This window comes from Mytilus californianus, unplaced genomic scaffold, assembly GCF_021869535.1.
Source record: "Mytilus californianus isolate M0D057914Y unplaced genomic scaffold, xbMytCali1.0.p SCAF_2, whole genome shotgun sequence".
In the NCBI taxonomy this organism is placed as follows: Eukaryota; Metazoa; Mollusca; class Bivalvia; order Mytilida; family Mytilidae; genus Mytilus; species Mytilus californianus.
Genome location: NW_026262668.1, coordinates 116,071,725 through 116,093,052, shown reverse-complemented (window position 1 = coordinate 116,093,052; position 21,328 = coordinate 116,071,725). Strand labels below are relative to the sequence as shown.

At 32.5% G+C, this 21,328-nt stretch overlaps 1 protein-coding gene across 1 annotated transcript; it reads right to left on the bottom strand.

The window, feature by feature from the left end:
- Positions 1-279: 279 nt before the first annotated feature.
- On the bottom strand, positions 280-18,062 carry LOC127727773 (uncharacterized). The gene is made up of 14 exons (XM_052234890.1): positions 16,662-18,062; positions 15,642-15,745; positions 15,405-15,432; positions 13,670-13,756; positions 12,855-12,893; positions 11,532-11,597; positions 10,734-10,806; positions 8,500-8,540; positions 5,590-5,659; positions 5,175-5,203; positions 4,358-4,413; positions 3,396-3,504; positions 1,698-1,831; positions 280-883 (listed from the first exon to the last, which is right to left on the bottom strand). Exons 1-14 carry the CDS (start codon positions 18,060-18,062, stop codon positions 727-729), a joined length of 2,394 nt encoding a protein of 797 aa, XP_052090850.1. The 3' UTR covers positions 280-726.
- Between the last annotated feature and the right edge of the window lie 3,266 nt (positions 18,063-21,328).

The window sequence follows — 21,328 nt, the reverse complement described above, 5'->3', positions numbered from 1 at the left end:
CCGTTTATTCAACATGTATCGTTCTATCTGAACATACACTTATGTTGCCTATCGTCACCGCGTTGGTAAGATATCGAAAAAATACATATTCTTATATACACCCATTAACTAAAGCATAATTAATTCTTCTGTTTTAAAATAATATTTTTGTTTTTATTATAGCCAATAATTGCGTTTTCTTGGTAATATAACAGAGTCTCTAGTAATAGTATATATCTAGCAGCTTTGACCGTAGATACATGTACCCTACAATAGTAGCAATAATAAAAAATATTAAACTACAATATTAAACTTTCTTTAATTTTCATATGCCTAAATATAGATGTGAACCGTATTAATTCCCACACATTCAAGAATAAAAAAATAAAATTGAAATTCTTTTTAGATACTTCTATTGATTTATGTTCCAAATTTAAAACCGTGTTTTAGTCAATTCAGAAACGATAATCAACTTGCGATTAAAGGTTCTTGTTGATTTTCCTTTCTATATCCACTACTTCATATAAATTCTCTGCATTTGTTGTCTTGTTTTTTCTTTTCATTAATATTGCTGTTATCTTGTTTTACAATTTCTTTTTTTACTAATAAGCTACAGCTTTTAAAACAATAAGAAAATAAAAATATCATCATAAAACGTTGAATATTGATGTTATATAAGACCATCATAATTACTATATACAAACAAACAAAAATAAAATGTAATATATTCAATTTGAATGCTCATAGTTATTTTCTATGCTTCTTTTTCCATTCAATATACATATCCACTTCTGCATCCATACATTTTTGGTTTGCTAACTCATATGGACACCCTGTCTTCCTCTGGTGGAAGTATATGATTGCCTCCTTATGTAAAACAAAGGTCACATAGTGGTCAGCAAAACTGAAAGTGAAATAACAAGAATTTAAACTTTAGTATGTAATGGTTATACACTGTAATTCCTATCTTTTTGTTTGTAAAGTCAGTTTAAGACATTGACGTTTTTATACATTTTTGCAAATGTGAAAAAAAAACTATAACCTTCTGCGACTTACCATTTATAAATAATAACAGAAAACAGCATTTGTATTGCAAAACTTAACATACTTTACTTAGCAGACTGGGTATATATATATATACCATGCCGTCAGTATATCCGCCCATCTAAGGCTGCATTCGCGGCGCTTTGTCCAACGTTTTCGTATATATATACCCTGTGGTTGTTTAATTGTTCCTTTCCATAAAAATTGAACTATTTTGATGAAAAATAATGACCAAAAATTGGCCAAATTATTTCATACAAGAAATAGAGTGATTTCAAATGGCTTCAAATGGAACTATGTGCCACCAATGCGAATGTTGCTGTATTAGCTCCCACATTAACCCATTAGAATTAAAAATTGCCTCTGATGGTTATGTGTTTTATGTCATAATAACTAACAGAGGAAAACTTCAGAACGACCTTTTATTCATTATTCCCGCCATTAGTTTGGTTCAAATTGTCAGTGTAAATTGTCTAACGATCAACGAAAAGCGATAACTTTAGCTAAAGATCAAGACGAACGAGACAATTTATATATGAGTACCTCTTTATTATATAATGCTTAAAAATATTCGTAAGAACCTAACTATCTATAAAAACATGGCCTTTAATTGACATAATAATATAATTTTCTGGTATAACTCGACGTTTCAGCCATGCACTAGTTAAACTTACAACTTATATTCCAGGAAAATATTTTGAAGTTCAATATGTGTCAGCTTCCTTATCCTTCTGCCGCCGAATCTGAAGGGCTCGTGATGATTGTACACCAAATTGTCTGTCAGATATTTGAGCAGAGCACTAATAATCTTTAAAAAAAAATATATATATATTGTAGATTGTTCTGGTGAACACGATCAATGTATAACCCAGGCTTTAAAGGAGCTGTCAAATTCATGTTCACCGATTTGACTCAAATTCTCATATTTGATTTATAACATACTAAAACGTATATCCAAATTACAAAAAGTCTAAAATTAACAATTAACAATGCGTGGACTCGATAATATTCATCAGGATTTCGTACGATTTTAGTCTAGACTCCATCTAATTAACCATCGAGATGACCTCCGAAGACTGCCGACGGTTATATTACCCGATATAAACATAAATATAAATAGATAGCGAGCACGTGCAATTTGATTTTTTCTAGGTCTGTTTGATTTCATGTTAGAGGTTAAAAAATATGTTAATCATAATTTTGTGTGGCTAGAATCAGTCAACGAAATGGTTCACCCTTGTTTCACGTTCAATGTTGACATTCTTTTCTTTTTAATAGCTGAACACGCCTAGTACATGCGGAACCCATCTCCAGCAAAGGGGTAAAGTTGAAGGTCACATGAATACGGATTCACATGAGGTTGAATTATTGAATTATCAATAATACATCAGCGATGTTTTGAGCTTATTTTGACAAATTCGGGCCAACTGACTGCTTATAATGAAATATTATTTCAAAATTCCGCTTTTATTAATACTTGAAACAAAAAGAATCGTATTTTAATTTTTTTTCTAAATCGTAGCTAATGCCCCTTTAAAAGACTAGGTACAGTACCGAAATATTTTATCTGAACCTGGTGAATCACCAGTAAAAGTGAGTAACATTCACTAATAACGCCAATTTTTTTTATTATATATTCATTTTTTTTTTATAATTTAGAAGTTTAACAATTTGGTCATTTGGTTTAAAACTAAGTTGAAGCATTAATTTTGAAGTGCTGCCCTTAGATGAATTTAGGTCAATTTTGTACAGCTCCAAGTGTTGGTCTTTAACTTTCCCGAGTAATGAAGTATTATGAAGAAAATAAACGCCATAAATTTTGAATGTGTTTTTCATATTACACTTTTTACAGCGAAAACCCGGTTTACCTTAAGATCTGATGGATGCCAAATAAATCATACAGATTTTCATCTCCCTGTTATGTGCAAGAAGTAACTTGCAGTTGCTTTCTTACGTCGAGTGACAAATATTTTAGCCACATTTAAGAGGATAACATATTTAACAGTTCATCAATTGGGTAGTTTCTGTGGGCAATTATAAAGGGTCGAAAAGGAAAACTGAAAAAAAGTGAAATGTTTTTGCACTGTCTGAAGACTGGATAATGCATTCAATGAATGTTCGCGTTTCTATCATTGTGTATAAAACAGTCAAACAGAAAGTTACTCATGTCACCCTTGCATGTGTAAACAGTATGCGGTGGTTGTCCTTTTACCTATAAACATTTACAGCTAAGACCTTTCTTATTTTCATCATGGTCTTTTTTTGTTCTTTGATCATTGGTCATTTGGTCATTGCATGCAGCATTTTTCAACACTCATAGGTTTTAACAAGTTGAAAAGCCAACGCTGGTTGGTTTAAACCAGGATGCATACCTTTTGAGAAATTACTCCGCAGCCAAAGGCTAATCTTCTCCTCTCTCTATTGACTATCATTTCAGGGCTGCCAATAAACTGATGGTGGCGCTCATGATCAGCCTCATCACTACAAAGCAATTACTGAAAATTTTTGAATCATATCAACTGCAATATTAATATTATATTGATTGATTTTTTCTTTTGAAATTATCGAGGTTTATATTTTTTCATCATAAAATTGTTTCTCCTTGAAACAATGTATTATACAAAATTGGTTTTTGTAGGTAAATTCTAAAATCTAAATTATTGAAAGCTATCATTAAGCATATACCATAACGTCATAGTGTAAATTATTTTTACATAGAAGTGTTATCATTTATCAGCAAAAAGTGCAGATTTTGACAATTAAACCAAAAAAAGAAAAGATAGAAAAGCGATTCATATTGCCATACAAAAGCAGTGATAAGGTATTAATTTGATGACAGAAAAATAGAAGCAATTAAGATTTCATTCCAAATCCATAACTACAAAACATCTTCTGAAAGTGTTACTGCATCTGGAAAATTTGAGATATTGACACTTTTCCTGGTTTATCAAAACGAATTGCTCTTTTTAGAACAATAGAAAAGATAAAATTGTTATTTATTACTTCTATGTAAATCAGATGTAGTCGTCTCATATCTGAGGGGCTAACCCCCCTCAGATATGAGAAGCTTACATCTTATACATACCATCACGAGGCTAACGCACTCAGGAATATATGTCAGTGATACCTATGCTGTCTGCAAGCTTTAGTGGCTTTATGCACCGTGACATTAGAAGGATATCAAAGTTTTCAACAAACTTTTTTTAAAATTAAACATCAGACGTGCATTGTCAGTGGATATAAACCGGAAAGCATAGCTTGTATATCTGATATCACCAACCATAATGTACTGTTAGTACTTAAATGTCATGCATTTAATTAAATGTTGACTCACCAATTACTGTTCTCACAGTGCATGATTTCATTGACATAAGTCAGCATCCGCATTTTCTGAAAAAAAAGTAAAACATGTATAAATTGAAACTTTAATATGTTAAAGATTTTAAAGTAGACCTAAAAAGGTTTCTATCATTTACCGGGATCTTTGCCATGGTCTCAGGAACTGTCACTCTCAAACCTTGTAATAAGTTCTAACGGCGATTGGCATAGAATTGTACTGGATTTTTTCCCTGCATTTTGATAATAGAGCCGTCCTTAAAGATGTACCAATTTGCTTAGGGAAACCACAAAAATAATTCGGACCAAAATACAAAATTGGATGTGCACAATGGCATTTATATGGTTCAGATTTTGAGAAAGTGTTATTAAATCATGATTAGGGATTCAAGGAAGAGAAGTCGATACAAATATGTACTATAGTGTGCAGATATGACAAAGTCCATGTCAATGCGTCATAAAGTAATCCCCAATACTCACTCAGATGAATAAATTAAAAATATAGGAAGTGCAAAAGTACATAATTTGAGTAAGACTCGGTGTAAATCTTACATAAATCTGTCAATCGGTCCAGGAGCAGTTGCGCATACAAAAGTGGGACAGAAAAAACAGACGGACATTCGGACAGACCCCTCCATCACACTATATCACCCGTTTAAGAAAGCTCGGTAACAATAGACAGTAGGGGTATAATAATGTAAGGAGACTATTTTTATATCGATCGGCTTAACTGTTGTTCACATTTTCAAAGCTCAACCCTTAGCAATAGTATGATAACTTTAATATAACTTATACTAATGTTTGCATTTACTTACTTCAAAATCTGCAAATTCCATTGAGAAATCTGAAGATAAAAAAAAAGAATTGTAATTTTGGACCTGCTTTGAATGAATATAATGACAAGTGTACTTGTTTTCTTTGTACATAATATGCCATTAAAGGGATTGAAATTAACAAAAAATTACAAAAACAATTGAGAAATCTTGACATATATCTAGGACTTAATATCTAGAAATAATTCCATACCATATAGTAATAGAACATGATTGCAAAATTTTGACAAACTACAATGAGTTTTATCCACATAAAATAAATTTTCGTTCTATTCTTATTGGAAATAATCCTGAGTTCTCTTGCATTTTATAATCTTATAGATATATATATTTAGGGAATGATCTTTACTTAAATCTTTATGTGAATCAAGAAAATGGAGCACAAGACAAAGATTACCTTCATCTATATCTTCATCTTCATCTTCACTGTCTCCAACTTCCTGCTTATCTGGACTGTCTTTATTTAGCTGTAGAAAAGATAATTAGGAAATTGTGTTAATACTTGTTTTTGTATGCTTTCATATAACTGCGTAATCTTTCAGGCAACGAAATAAGCAACAACGCCGTATGTCTCATATATGTCCTTTGGACCAACTTAAATTGAGCCGGACCCGAATTGTATGGTGGAAATTGCACAAATATAATATTTCATGAAGGGTGTATACATATTTATAAACATTTTGAGATGTTCATAAATTCATAATACTATTACAATATTACAAAATAATTTTCCAGAGATATTTTAAAGTAAACCCTACTCTTCCTTTCTCCCTTAATATCTACCAGGGTGTTTAACGACCTTGACTACCCACGAGGGCCTCGCACGGTCGGTCAATTAACATATTTTATGCACAAATATATTTATCTTACCTACACTACTAGGAATATCATTGGTTAAAAGCGAACACGTGGAAACCGTGTACATTTACTATAATGTAGAAGTTCTTTGATATTACATTGTTATTGTTGGCATTTGTTTTTGTACACGTCAATGCAAGTAGGTTCTTAATATTGAAGACTTGGTCCTGTTATATTCCACCTTACACCAAATATTGCTTTAGTGATTCATAATGATCACTATAACAAAAAATGAAAAATATCTATAATTCTTTTACAACTTCCTCTGAATTCACCACATTAAGATAGTCGGTAAGATAAATTCGTTACAAAGTATGCTAGTGAATTTTAAATACGATATATATTCGCTCGCTCTCGCCCCATATTGAATTTACTGACCCAGTATATATCGTATTAGGTCAGCCTTGGACTATTATACTAACCAATATATTATGTCCTAGGTGTAACTAATAATATATATGTGCATCTTACTTACATATTATGAAATCAAATAAGTTTTATTTTAAGTCGGCAAGTTAAATAACAATACAACATAAGCTCTGAGCGAGATTTTGAAACGACATACATTTAAGAATTGAATGCTTCTTTTCATAATTTCATTGGGGTGTAAAAGCGTTGACCGAAGCACATTTTGTAGGAAGCGCTTCATATTAAAAATGTGCGCACGATGAACGCTTGGTGTCATCAACCTATGCCAACATTTGAAAAATATATATTCATCCTATGCCTACATACAAAATACAATGGGTGTTGTTATAACAATTAATAATTAATTACAGGTAAAATACAGTCAGTATTTTAAAGCGTTAAAATTACTCCTTTAAAATTAGAAACAACAGTTAAATATTTCCAAAATTATGTTGAAGTAAATATGAAATTTGAAAATAATAGACAAAAATACACTTCTGTATGGTAAAATACTTGCAAAATTTGTTGTTCTAAATATGAAATTAAAAAAAAACAAACAAACAAACAAAATTAAAAAAGTAATAAAAGTGAAAAATAAACCCATTTTATTTGTGATTTTTTTAAATACAAGATTTGTTCACTTATGACATGTTGCTGAGTCTCCAATAAAAAAATTCTATTAAATCTGATTCATGTTCTATATTTAAATTAATTTTTTTTTAAAAGTTGCTAACGCCCTCATATGTGTATCTAATACAAAAAGAAGCATTTAATTCTTATAATTACATTTTTATGCTACACCCATGAAATTAAGAGTTATATCAAGCTTTTCGTTTGTTTTCCGATGGATTAGTTTAACATTGTCACGGATAGCACGTGCAGTCATAGCTGTTGTATTTTATACGGAAATAAAATATGATATTGGAGTGCCTCGCGATTGTTATCAGCCAATCAAAATTACGGATTCTAATGAAACATACATGTTATGTAATTATAATAAATTAAAGACATGCATATAAAATTGAGTACGTGCAGACACAATAGTACAAAACAAGACATACAATAGTTTACACATACACTATTGTTATGAGACCTGGTGCGGAGTTCAATTGAGAGAAGAAAAAAAGAACTTAGTGAAAAGAATGTCGTTAAACTTTGGTAAAGTTATTAAGGCTTAATTTGCTTTTCATAAGGTTACTTGCACTACAAACATTTTCTACTTACTAAAAATAATAACATATTACGGGCGCATTGCATTTGCGCCATTTTTTTTACAAAATTCAATGTTTCATTTGCGCCAAAAATTAAAACTACATTTTTGCCATTTTACAGGTAACATATATATAACGGAAAAATTTAAATATTCATTGTATCCTGAAAAGGAAATTTTGTAAAGCATTTCCCCTGGGTAATAAAGTGAATTTATACTCATATAATACAAAACTAAGTGTGACTTAGGTTTAAAATTGTATAGTGTTCACATGTCACATGTCACGTGTCTGCACCAACTGAGGATTTCAATAGAACCAACAATGGACCAGAATCGCTCCATGCACATTTTAACTAGCAGTTTTATTCAAAACGTCAAAACGTTTTCATTTATGTGGACGTAGTAAAGAATATTCAAGCAACAACGTTCATAACAATGAGATGCAGTTACACGATGGGAGAAATCCAAATGGACTATATTTTGCAGAAAAATAGTATGCGCCTAAGAGGCGAAATTTCTCTCCATGAATAAATCCGTATTACAAGTTTTGTGTCCGAGCAGACTTATAACTTTGCTTCAGTGTATATAGCTGTCACTGTGGTTTTTATTAAAATTCTTTGTTCAACATATCTAATATTATGTTATTTACCTGTATTATTGGCGCAAATGAAATGTTTTATTTTGGCTCAAATGAAATATGGTTTGTGGCTCAAATGAAAGATTTTTTTTGGCACAACTGAAATGCCAATTGGCGCAAAAGCAAAGCACCGCATATTACTGCACCAATTGTTTTAAAATATGTTGATAACCGTTCTGTTTGAATTCACTTACCTGTTTAACGTCGATTTTCATTTCAGAACTCACTGACAAATCTGAAACAAAACAAAATCTAACTATACATTGATTCGAGCTATATATTTCCTTAATTAAGGAGAATGTAATATAGGCAATTGGGGTATCATATATATATGTCAGGGCGCCTTAAGAGTTGCTTGGTTTTTTTTCCAATTAATTCTTGCATATTAAAAAACATTCAAAAGTTAAAACAGTAGCTATTAAGGGACATCCCGTGAAATTAAATACAAATTTCGCTCGCTCTCTCCAATTTGAGTACATAAAAGTCCGGATAACAAGTACAAAAATATGATTGACCTAAAGGAATAAACTTCGTTCAATCGCAAATGCATTTTGTAAGCACTTTTGAACGCGTTACATAATGTATACGAAGAAATAAACTCTGAATCAAACTAGATCATTGAAGACAACGTTTTAAATATTTTCCAAACCTTACATTAAAAGTTTTATTTAAGAAAACTATGCATCAGCCAGAAGTCGGCCGTGGGAGGGGAGGGAGCATCTCTGTCTTAATGATTTATTGTTGTTTGCAGTGGCCAACTGTTTATATGAATGTATAAACAAATGTGCTACTGGGTTGGGTCACTTTTTATGTCAATTATATCAATGGGCGGACATTTTTTTATTTCACCGAGGTTTTATATCTATGGATAGTAACTGATATGTTAGTTGATCGTGAGTATTTCCTCATTTAAAAGTCTGCAAATTGAGCATGCTCTTCGTTCTAATCAATACGTGTGACAGATTCATGTGGTTTACTTTTATTATCTGCAGAAACTTTTATTGGCACATTTAAATGTAATGAAAGAACCTTAGTGAGCGCGCTCACATACCCCACGTCCCCACATTGTCATTGGAGAAATAAAATAAGTGTAAGAAAAAAAAATTGTATCAGAAAAAAAAATTGAATCATAATTTCCTGTAAATATGCACATCTACATAGTATGTCCTTATTATCTACACAGTTTCATGAAATTCTGTTGTGTGGTTTGAGAGGAGTTGCGATGACAAAAGGTTGCAGTAGTATATTGGGCAAATAAGTTAAAAGGGGCATAACTCCTGGAAAAAAATTGAATCGTAATTTCCTGTCGATATGCACATCTACGTAGTATGTCTTTATTATCTGAAAAGGTTTCATGAAATTCTGTTGTGTGGTTTGAGAGGAGTTGCGATGACAAAAGGTTGCAGTAGTATATTGTGCAAATAAGTTCAAAGGGGCGTAACTCCTAGAAAAAAAATTGAATCGTAATTTCCTGTCGATATGCACATCTACGTAGTATGTCCTTATTATCTGTAAAGGTTCATGAAATTCTGTTGTGTGGTTTGAGAGGAGTTGCGATGACAAAAGGTTGCAGTAGTATATTGGGCAAATAAGTTCAAAGGGGCGTAACTCCTAGAAAAAAAAATGAATCGTAATTTCCTGTCAATATGCATAACTACATAGTATGTCCTTATTATCTAAAAAGGTTTCGTGAAATTCTGTTTTGTGGTTTGAGAGGAGTTGCGATGACAAGAAATAGGACTGACGGACTGACGGACAGACAGACAGACGGACGGACAGACGGACGGGTCAAAAACATTATACCCTCCGCAACTCGTTGCGTGGGGTATAATTAAGATATCACAGATTGTACATATGACAACTGAGAAATATATGCACTTTTAAAGATTTGCTTTTAAATGCGAAATTCTCTTCAAAGTAGATAATTCTAGATTTGAAAGTGTAATGATTTTATTCCGTGAAATAGATATATGGGTGGGAATTCATAAAGTTTTTTAATATTTGAAGGAGCGAGGGTAAACCAAAGCTTCACGTCTGTATTTAAAAAAAAATAGTTTGAGAGCCCCTCCCTGTTCCCGTGACACCAGTAAGCAGAATTCTTGTTTACTTTGCAAGAAAACAACATGCCTGCTTTGCCTTATTACAGTGAATATACATTGATTGATACTCCTTATATTGAAATTCTTACTTACTTAAATACTGTACCTACCCAAAAATTAACCAACAATCGGATTGACTTTTAGCTTTGTCTCTTCATTGAAATATACCCCACATCTCCCTTTGTTCGTACGATAGAAATTCCTAGTTTCTGGTAGATGGACTTCAATCGTTTTGCAACCTACTGTAAAGTCTTTTTTATTTTACTTATAGAACTTTCATGTGAAGACAATATTTTTGTACAATATATTTTTGAATACTAGTATGTTACCTTTTATACTGTCCTCTTCATCATTTTGTGGATCGTCATCCTCATCTGTATTTCTAAGATTGTCTTCCACAGACTAATTATATAACAATTCAAAGTATTAACGTTTTTACATTTTTTTGTGCATACATAAAGCTCTTTGCGGTTTACTCTTATAATTCATGAAAATTAATAACAATAAAAAAATTCATAACTACTAACAAATCAATGCTGATGTAAACTATATCAAAGAATACTCGCAATTGTCGAAAGCAAGCTGAAGTGTTTAATCCACTGAGATGAAGTTATGCCGTCCTACACTCTAATACCTATAGTTGTACTTCATAAAAGATCTATACAGCATTTTTATAAATGTTACAGGAAGGCGATCTTTTGGAGTGCTCAGAAAAAAATCGTACAGAGTTTCTATGCAAAAATACAAACCGAACAAGTCTTGTTTCAAGCTATAAATTATCATTACAAGAAATACACAGCTGGCAGCAGATAATACAACTGTTTATTTTATACTTAGTAGTTAAGACAAGTAAATTGTATGTGTAATACAATCAATGGCAATCGTGCTGTATCAGCCATCCGTGATGATATCGATATTTGTCAAATTAAGGAATAACAGTACTGTAGTTGAAGAGTTGTCGCTGTCAATTTCTTTTCTAATTTTCAAAGAGTAATGTTGAAATTTATCTTTTTTGAAAATTTATAGAAATTCTGCCAGCAGGTAAAATATATACTTTTTGAACAATTACCAACTTTTTGGTAAGTGTTCTGTGAGTAATTAGAGATATATCAATGATTGACACTTACATAACATGGCAATCTCTTGGCAATCTTCTTCTGGTCGTATTCATACCAAAAACTCTTCCTTCTTTTCTGTGAAGCATAAATTGGAAATGAGATTCCGTCTATTGTATACATAACTATATTAGATAATATTAGTTTCGACATAGTTTTTTTTTATAGTTTGTTGCATTGTGTCTGCCTTCAATTGAAATGAACTCGTACCATATTTTTCTATGGCGTATCATTGTTTTGTATATTACGGCGCGTTACGTTTGCGCGAAAAAATATCCACGTTTGCGTGAAATTTACCTGTTGGAAACTCCTACTACTTTTGCCTGGATTAATTAAAGTTTCTTTAAAAAAATTATTGAAAAGCTTTAAGACAAATATGATGAATTCTGAAATAAAACAAAATAGATTAAAATTTTAAAAAAATAACTGAGATGATAATTTGAAAATCGAATTGAAGATAGGAATACCATCTCTGAGACAAACAAAGGGGGGAAAATACTTAATATTCGATGAATATACTTTTCGTGAAGATATAGAGTAGAAAATGAAGAAATTTCAAGGAGATGCACCATAGAAAATATGCAAATGTAGAATAAAATCTTATCGCGAATGTAAAGTTTTGTTAGGCCAACAAACAAGCACAATCATGAAACTAACGAACTTCAATTAGAAAGAGAATAAATAGTACTGGTTATAGCGAAAGTTTAGTTGACTTTTAAATAAGCGGAAGCGATACCACTGCTCATTTGAAACGATACGCACAGACAAGGACATAAGTCAACATTCAGTTCACCATTGAACAATTTTTTTTTAATTTCATTCTGGAGAAATTTCACATTCATGTTATCCTAAATCGCTCCGAAGACTGACTTATAGATTGTTCTTGTCGAGAACATACACACTGTGTTTTATTCAAGACTTTGCTTTTACATGTTAATTTACACCAAGATGTCGTTAAATGAAATTGGATATCCTACATTTGTCATGCTTTTCAATAACATATGGTCAAATCGCTGAAAGACCCCCCTCCTAAATTATTGAAAACTATCATTCTGCATTGATAATAATATCTTGGTGTAAATTAGATACACCCAATCGGGCTAACGCCCTCATAGGTGTATCTAATACATAAACGAATAAAATAATATGTATTTATCAATATGATTAATCATTAAAAAAGCTGTTGTAAAATTCAGGTTATTTTCAGTATTAAACACAGATAAAACTCATGTAAATTGCAGGTAAATTCGCGCAAACGTAATACCAGTCAAAATTCAAATTCGCGCAAATGTAGGTCGCCCGTATATTATGTGTGCTAAGTATATAATCATTTACCTTTGGTGGTTTCTTCCTTAATTCGTAATTACGTTTCACCTGAAATAAGGACAGTTTGTTAATTATAAACTCTTATAGTTCAGATGCTATATGTAGACTGTGCTTAATTCTAAGTGAAGATAACTGTTCGCAATCTGTGTTTATCATTCCAGTAAAAGTAAGTTTTCTCACTCTAAATATTTTTTCCGTGATTAAAACTTCTTTCGTAACGAATTTCACGACTCCAGAAGGAATCATAATATATAACTGATAATTGATTGGTAGTTAACGTCAAGTGACAAATACATCATGCAACTTACAAATAAATATAGACTATGCCTTGTTGTATAGCCGTATTTTACTTGAAGGCTTGCTTCTTCACAAGATAACAATGATTATCCGCAGGAATACATGTCACAGTTGCTGCACACATTATTCTGAATCCGAGCCAACTTTACTCCTAAATGCCGCGTGCATAGCAGGAAAGCAGGAAATGTCGGAAATTTAACCCACAACATTGAGCCAGAGGCGAGCACGCAACCACGAGACCACTGAGATTGTTGGGTTATAATTTTGAGGAAGGAAAGTTAGGGAAAAGCAACCACGCTATTCCAAACGTATGTTTAGTGATAGATTTTTATTTATAAAAAAAATGGACTAAACTGGTAATTATATAAAATGTACGTAAAAGGATTGTGTGATTTATATCATCGTAAACATGGTAAATATGTCTAATAAGACGAGAGACCGGGATATAAAAATAAGGAGATGTGGTATGATGATACAACTATCCAACATATATCTTTTTAAATTCAAGTATATTAAGTAATGATTACCATTGTATTTTCACTGTTAGTCAGATCTTTTGTTCCATTGTCATTTCCATCACTGGTTTGTTCTTCTATGTCTTCCGTTGTATTGTCCTAACATGAAAGATACCAATAAAATACATGTCAGCTTTAATCTTATAATTTGTGTTTATAAAATCATGCCCCAAGTGTATATCATGTTCAACAATTAAGACTAGCAGAACCGAATGAAAGACTATCTAAAACACTTAAGGAATAGCAGTACTGTGTTTGATTTGCCAACGACTGCGATCGTCAGTAATCGAATAAACGGAATAAGTCATCTAACAAATGGCGTAACATATCAAATTGCATACAATCTGGAATCATTACATGGAAAAGTTGTATTCCTAATTGAATTGGACAATTATTTGATGGTTTTAATATTTTTAACACTTTTAACTTTTAAAAATAACTTAGTACATCAAATCATTTAAACATTATTTATTAAAAGAAATTCTTAGAATTTTCAAACTGTACTAACTTCTGCTATTTTCTCTTTCAAAATACAATAGAAATTCCAAGTTACTAGTATATTAATTTAAACAGTTTGATTTAGGATTTGTAACTGATTAACAAGACATGGGCGAGGAAATATTCGAGTCGCGCACGCGACAAGAATTTCCACGCCCCTTAACTTTACAAACTATAAATTATACTGTAAATGTTTCGCGTCATATACATATTCATAAAGTTTTTCCTGTGGCCAGTTCCAAAAGTCTTTGGACTTTTTTTTAACGAGAAAAAGCATTCTTTCAAACATGATAAACTAAGAGGGAGCTATGGAACTTACTATTTAAGATGGAATAATGCGAATGGATTTGACAAAAAGAATACCAAATATTATTGCTCGGAAGATTTTTTATTGCAAAACAATAGGACCTCAAACTCATTATGCTCTTTTTTATATTGGTTTACAACGTATTTATAATGCTCGTCCTGAAAATTCACGAGAAATATTCCTCACCGGAAATTCAGCAAAAGACTATTAAACACTCAAACCTTCGATGTAAAATTTCGCTAAAACATGTACAATTTGCCATATTTTATCATGTCTTCAACAGAAATGTCTTAAGCTATCATTGACAATTTGACATCAACTTATAGACATATTGGAAAGGTTGTTGCAAAATTCTTTCGATATATATTATTTCTATTTTTAAATTCAACTTGGTTTCATTAACTTTGGGATTGTTCACCGTGGTTTAAACAATTCAAAGGGGGTAATAATCGTAAATTTTTTAAAACATAACTCCTTATCCATCTTTAGAATCGCCATGCTGAAATTCGATTTCTTTTAAGATATTAAGTACTAAAAATGACATAATTATCGGATCCGTGATCATTATTAATTTTTGTAAAGTGTTGAAAGCATAGAGAAAATGTTCTAAAGGCCCGTTGTCACTATCAAAGTTTTCTTGTACAAGTTTTCTTGGTCACAGTGATGGATTGTTTTATAGTGACAACCGTCAAAGAAAACTTTGATCAAAAACTTGGACGGACTTGTATGGAATAGAATCTAATCCTATTTTCTAAGGGAATTATCCAATCACAGTGTAGTCTTTTCTTTGACCAAAGATGAAAAACTTTTGATAGTGACAACCGATGACTTGGACCAAGTTTACCTGGTCAAAGTTTTTAGAGACCAAGTTTTTGATCAAAAACTTTGATAGTGACAACAGATGACTTGGACCAAGTTTACCTCGTCAAAGACAACTTTTACCATTTTAACTTTGATAGTGACAACCGGGCTTCAAACATATTTAAAAATGATAACTACTTTTTAATGCTGATTTAAAAAAAAAATTATTTGCGGGTTAACGATGTTCAAGATAAAATTAAATGGATTTATAGCATTTCTAAACATCCTTACGATTTATAGACCAACCATTTTCATATGAAAACAAATTGAACCCTGACACAATGGGTTTTAATGATATGTGAATGGTTTAATAATTACCGTTGTAACCTCATTCTGAATGATCCCTCTTCATAATTTTCTTCTACATCTGTACTACCAATTTTTTCGTCGATGCCATCTGTACCAGTTTGACAAGTGTCCTTCTGTGAAATATTTCAAGAATTAAAACATACGTGTCTTAAATTGTAACAGAAAATGTATACATTTGACGTTATTTTTTAAATTTGATTTAATATTTAAAAGTGTCCGACAACAGTTATAAAAAATTCTTTTGTTGTTTCTGGTTTCACCATGTCTTTCACAATTTAATTCAACATATCATAGTGTACTTTACTCTATACCCTAAACGCAACAAGAGACTTTTGAAAAACTAAATCCGTTTTTGTCTTATTTTTATTAGGAATCGTTGTAAATGATCGTACTTTTGAAAGAAGATTATAAGGACAATTTTTTTTTATATCAAATGTCAAAAACCAATAACCATCTTTAACAAATATATCTTTTGTTCTATATAAAACCGTGTATTGCTGTTCCTTTTAATTTTTTTCGTTAATACACCTTAATGGTGCTGATGATAATATGTAAAAAGGTGACTTAAATTATTATTTCCAATGCAATTAAGAACAGATGGCGAGGAAGTCAACTTCTACTTGTGATGTAAATTATATATGTATTCTGGATCAAAAGATATGAACGAGGGTCGGATGTATTTGAACACACTTTCATTTGTTTTCTTCTTCTTCTCCTTCATAACAAGTAACACTATTGTGTTGGATTTTGGCTTGCCTGCTTGTCTCTTAACTTATTGTGACATTTTCCTTAAATATTTTACACGTTTTGGCGAGTATTATATGCATGGATAGACTTTGCACAATCTAATAAAAGTACATATCCTATGTCCACGATTGGCTTGTAAACGAAGCGTGGACGAAGGATCTGGGTTTCAATCAGATTGGACTTTGCATATGTGGGTAATTTTTTAGTTGACTATGAAATCAGTAGTAGCTAAATACTCTATACTAGTATCTGATAAGCGGGACTTTTTTGGTCATATTTTACCTGCACAATGTAAACTGCTCCAGGGTGAAAACAATGGCTCCTTATTAATTGACATACATCGCTTGATGGAAGTGTACGTTGTGCTTTCACTTTCGGATCTATGAAGATAAATTGATCGTTGATTATTGGAATTGAAATCCAATGTGCTTCGTTAAACTTTCTAATTATCAATCCCTTTATTTCTTCGAAGGACATCAGATTGTTTATGATTTCATTATCTTCTGTGGAAGAAAGGACATCATGTTGCAGTCTTGTCGTCGAATATGACCGCCTCTCGAGAGTTTGGATGATGACTTCTCCACTATAAAATCCCTCTCTGTCACGAAGTGCAGGTATCGGAAACGTTAGCGGAACTATGGGATCTCCAGCCATATTCAGCCACAGTTCATCTGCGATGTAATCCATGTCCGCTATTAATACAGGAAATATTCCGTCAGGGCTTGAACCAATGATGTTATTTACTGCACACAAACCACAGTAATTTGTAGGTCCCTGCCACTGTATATACGATCCTGCAACAAAAATGCTTGACACTTCTGACAGTCTTCTCTCCGATGGACATTTAAAGAGAACATTTGATACATAGTCCATGTTCAGTGATATAGCCTGTCTTTCTTCGTCAGAAAGGTTGTCCCAGGTGTTTGTGAGCTCTCTTATTTTTTCCTCAAAAGTAGACAGCATTAAAGAGGAATAGATCGAATAATTCTCCCTGGCTGACGAGTTTAGTGCGCTCTGTATTTGCGATAGCTCCTGAAAATGTAAAGGAACTGCGCAAGGTGATCTATCAGTCATACTAGTAGCTGTAGGGCAAGTATTCTGTGTGGTGACATCTGATGGCTGACCAACGTTTCCTGATCCATGATCTTCTCGTATTTCCAAATTCTCAACAATTGATGTTTGTATACCATTGATGTCGTCTCCAAACTGCTGACATAACTGACCTAACTGGTTTAAAGACATCTCTGTTGGAAATAACTTACTCTGTTGCTTTTTTATTAAGTTGTTCGATTTCTCATTGTGGAATTGCAACATGAGGCGACAGATGAAAACATGAACAGCTGGAGACATCTCGTTTAGGAAATAAAGATCTCTTCTCATGCTGTTGAAAAACTGTTCAACAACTTGGGAGTTGGTAAATGACCCTAATCCTTCCACTAAAGATACCTTTCTCAGAATTTCCTTAACATCCTTGGTATTATCTTCGTGGAACCAGTCAAATAAGCTATAGTGTTCCGATGACCCGGATGTTGGATTTTTTTCATTGCTTATTGACTGGTTGACTGTTGTTTCTGGTCCGATCTCATTAAGGCACCCCAATTCCCAAGTAAACAGCCCACTTTTAGCCTTTTCTAAGTTTTCGTTGGTGTTTTCTGCCACACGTCCCTCAAATGGATAAAACATGCGGGTGATTTTATTTCCGCTGGCAGCTACTCTGTTGGCTATATCCGATATCAAAATGTTCGGTCGATGTTTGAAAGATCTCATCAAATCGACGAAATCTCTCGGACTTTCACCTCTGAGGAGACTCTTCGCTGCATAAACCACAGAATGAGGACAGGCAGCAATAAGCCATCCACCTGAATTTAAAAAATAAATTTATTTTTTATTTTTGCTATGTATCGATCTGATACGTTAAGCCCATTTCAACTGATTTTATGTTGTCCTGTTACACCACTGTCCTAGGTTAGGAGGATGTTGTTAGGCGCCCGTAAACATGATTAACCCCACCATATGTATGTGCCTGTCCCAATACAGAAACCTGTAATTGAGATGTTGTCGTTTGTTGCTGTTTATCATAATTGTTTTTCGTTTGTTGCTGTATATCATAATTGTTTTTCGTTTGTTGCTGTTTTTCGTTTGTTACTGTTATTCGTTTGTTGTTTTGTATATAAATCAGGCCGTTGGTCTACTCGTTTCAATTGTTTTACATTTCGACATGTCGGGGCGTTTTTTTATAGCTTGCGATATGGTTGGTGAATATGGATGAGGCCCTACGGTGATATATAGTTGTTAACATCTACGTCACATGGTCTCTGGTAGATAGTTGTCTCATTGGCATTCATACTTAATCTTCTTATTTTATATTAGTAATAACATTGTTTGCAATATAACATAAACTCCATTTGATATCTTTAAATCTTCAAATTAAGTTATCAAAATAAGCTCATCATAGATACCAGGATCAAAATTAAACTAGCATACATTATTAAACATATTTATTCTAAAACCAGTTGTTGGCATGACACGGGTTATGTTCTTCTCATATATTTTATGATGGTATAATACTAAACCCGTAACAGGAGGGATTGTGCCTGATATTCATATGATGAAGACATAATCTTTCAATCAGTTTAATTGAGGTCTGGAGCTGGCATGTCAGTAACTGCTAGTAGTCTGTTGTTATTTATGTATTATTGTCATTTTGTTTATTTTCTTTTGTTTCCAATTCTGACATCGGACTCGGACTTCTCTTAAACTGAGTTTTACTGTGCGTACTGTTGTAAGTTTGTTTCTTTACATTGGCTAGAGGTATAGGGGGAGGGTTGAGATCTCAAAAAACATGTTTAACCCCGCCGCATTTTTGCGCCTGTCCCAAGTCAGGAGCCTCTGGCCTTTGTTAGTCTTGTATCATTTTAAATTTTAGTTTCTTGTGTATAATTTGGAGTTTAGTATGACGTCCATTATCACTGAACTAGTATACATATTTGTTTAGGGGCCCGCTGAAGGACGCCTCCGGGTGCGGGAGTTTCTCGCTGCATTGAAAACCCATTGGTGGCCTTCGGCTGTTGTCTGCTCTATGGTCGGGTTGTTGTCTCTTTGACACATTCCCCATTTCCATTCTCAATTTTATTCATGTATTTTTTTAAAGTGCCAGTCTTTGTAAGAATCAGGCAATTTAGGAGAATTTCAAAACATGACCGAAAAAAACCCACCGACCTAACCATCCTGTTTTGAAGTTACCCTCATCCTGAGTTAGAAATGGTAGGTCTTTCGTTTCTCTGTGTCTGGTAATTTAAGAAATCTCTAAATAACTTTTGGTTAGAATGATAGCAAATTACGGAATTAGCTCCCCTTAATTGTTAATTTCTAGTGCATTTCAACCAAATTATATCTTGAAATACCAGAACAGGAAATGGAAACGAATGTTATTTTCATGCACCATTATACATTTTGAACATAAATTAATGTAAACTTGCGTGGTTTTTTGTTTGTCATGTTTTCACCACTGCCTGATTCTTAGGCAGATTGACACTTTAAAAAGAAAATTTTATCACCCTTCTTTTCGTATTGGTATATGAACATTTTTTGCAGAATTTTTAGTCAATTTAAAACAAGTTGCACGGTAGGATTCTACTCTTAATTTATAGTTACAAATTCATTCTATATACATGTGATCAATGCCGCTATTGTCTTTCATTGTAATAATCATTCGGCATTAAAGACTATATTGTCCTTACAGATTTCACGAATGACATTGAGCATTTCCAGAAATTAACGAATCCCTTGAAATAGTTATCACAGATTTTGGTAATTCGTGATCATGAAATAAAACCGTTATCACAGATTTTCGGATTAAATCCGTCATAAAGAATTCCAAAATTTGTTTTAACGTAGTGTTCTACAAATATTTTATCACAAATTACAAAAATATATGATAACGTATATAATCTGTGATCACAAATTACAACAATATGTAATATCTAATTCCACAAATTCGTTATCACTTATTTAATGCGTGATAACGAATTGTACAATTCATGATAACGATTTCAATTCGTGATCAGAAGTTTTTTAAATTTCGTGGTATATTTTTTGGTGGTCATAAACGGGCTTTCGTATGTATGCAAACTCATGTGATGTTGTCTAACTGTGTAAAATGTCACCACTGTCCGCCCAGTCGTAAAGTTGCGCTTACAGAGCATATGGGCAGGCAGACATCCAGACGGAATGACTGTGATTCCTATTTACCCTCCTCCCCCTCATAAAAAAGTTTGTAACTGCCATTTGAATATTGATTCAATGTGAAAGAATGATTGGCCGACTGAGTTCCATTTTTTTTCTTGTAAAATTAAAATTAAATCACTTTCTACTCGTTTAATTTTATTCTGTTGTATCTTTAAATAAAATTCAGCCAAATAAACATTTTCAAAACGCTAAGATTTCGCAATGAAACTTACCAGATGTGCCAAAGATTTTCTCATATGCCCTGTCATAATCAGTCTGTTTTATTGAATGTTCACGAAGTCTGATGATTAGATCCATCATTGAACCGTTGTCCGGTATACCCAATTCTTTGCAGAAACGTCGAACTCTTGAAACCTTCAAATAAAGAAGAATATATGATTGACGTTGGCCGTACATATATTTTACATATAACGTTTCAATACGGTATTAAAGCTGAAAATGACTCTTTTACATAGAAATTACTATCATATATTTGATCAATAATTCATATTAACTGAATTTTTCAAAATATTGACCAAGTAGTGATAGAGGGTTGTCGAGCTAGACATGCTTACACTTTTGATCTAAGGGTTTCGTATGGTTCAAGGAAACATTTAGTTTCATTATTTGTTTTAAATACGCGTTTATATTTGCCTTGTTCCATTATATTTTGTCCATCGTTCCTAAGATTGGAGGGGTGTTTCTCCCAAATTTTAGTCGTT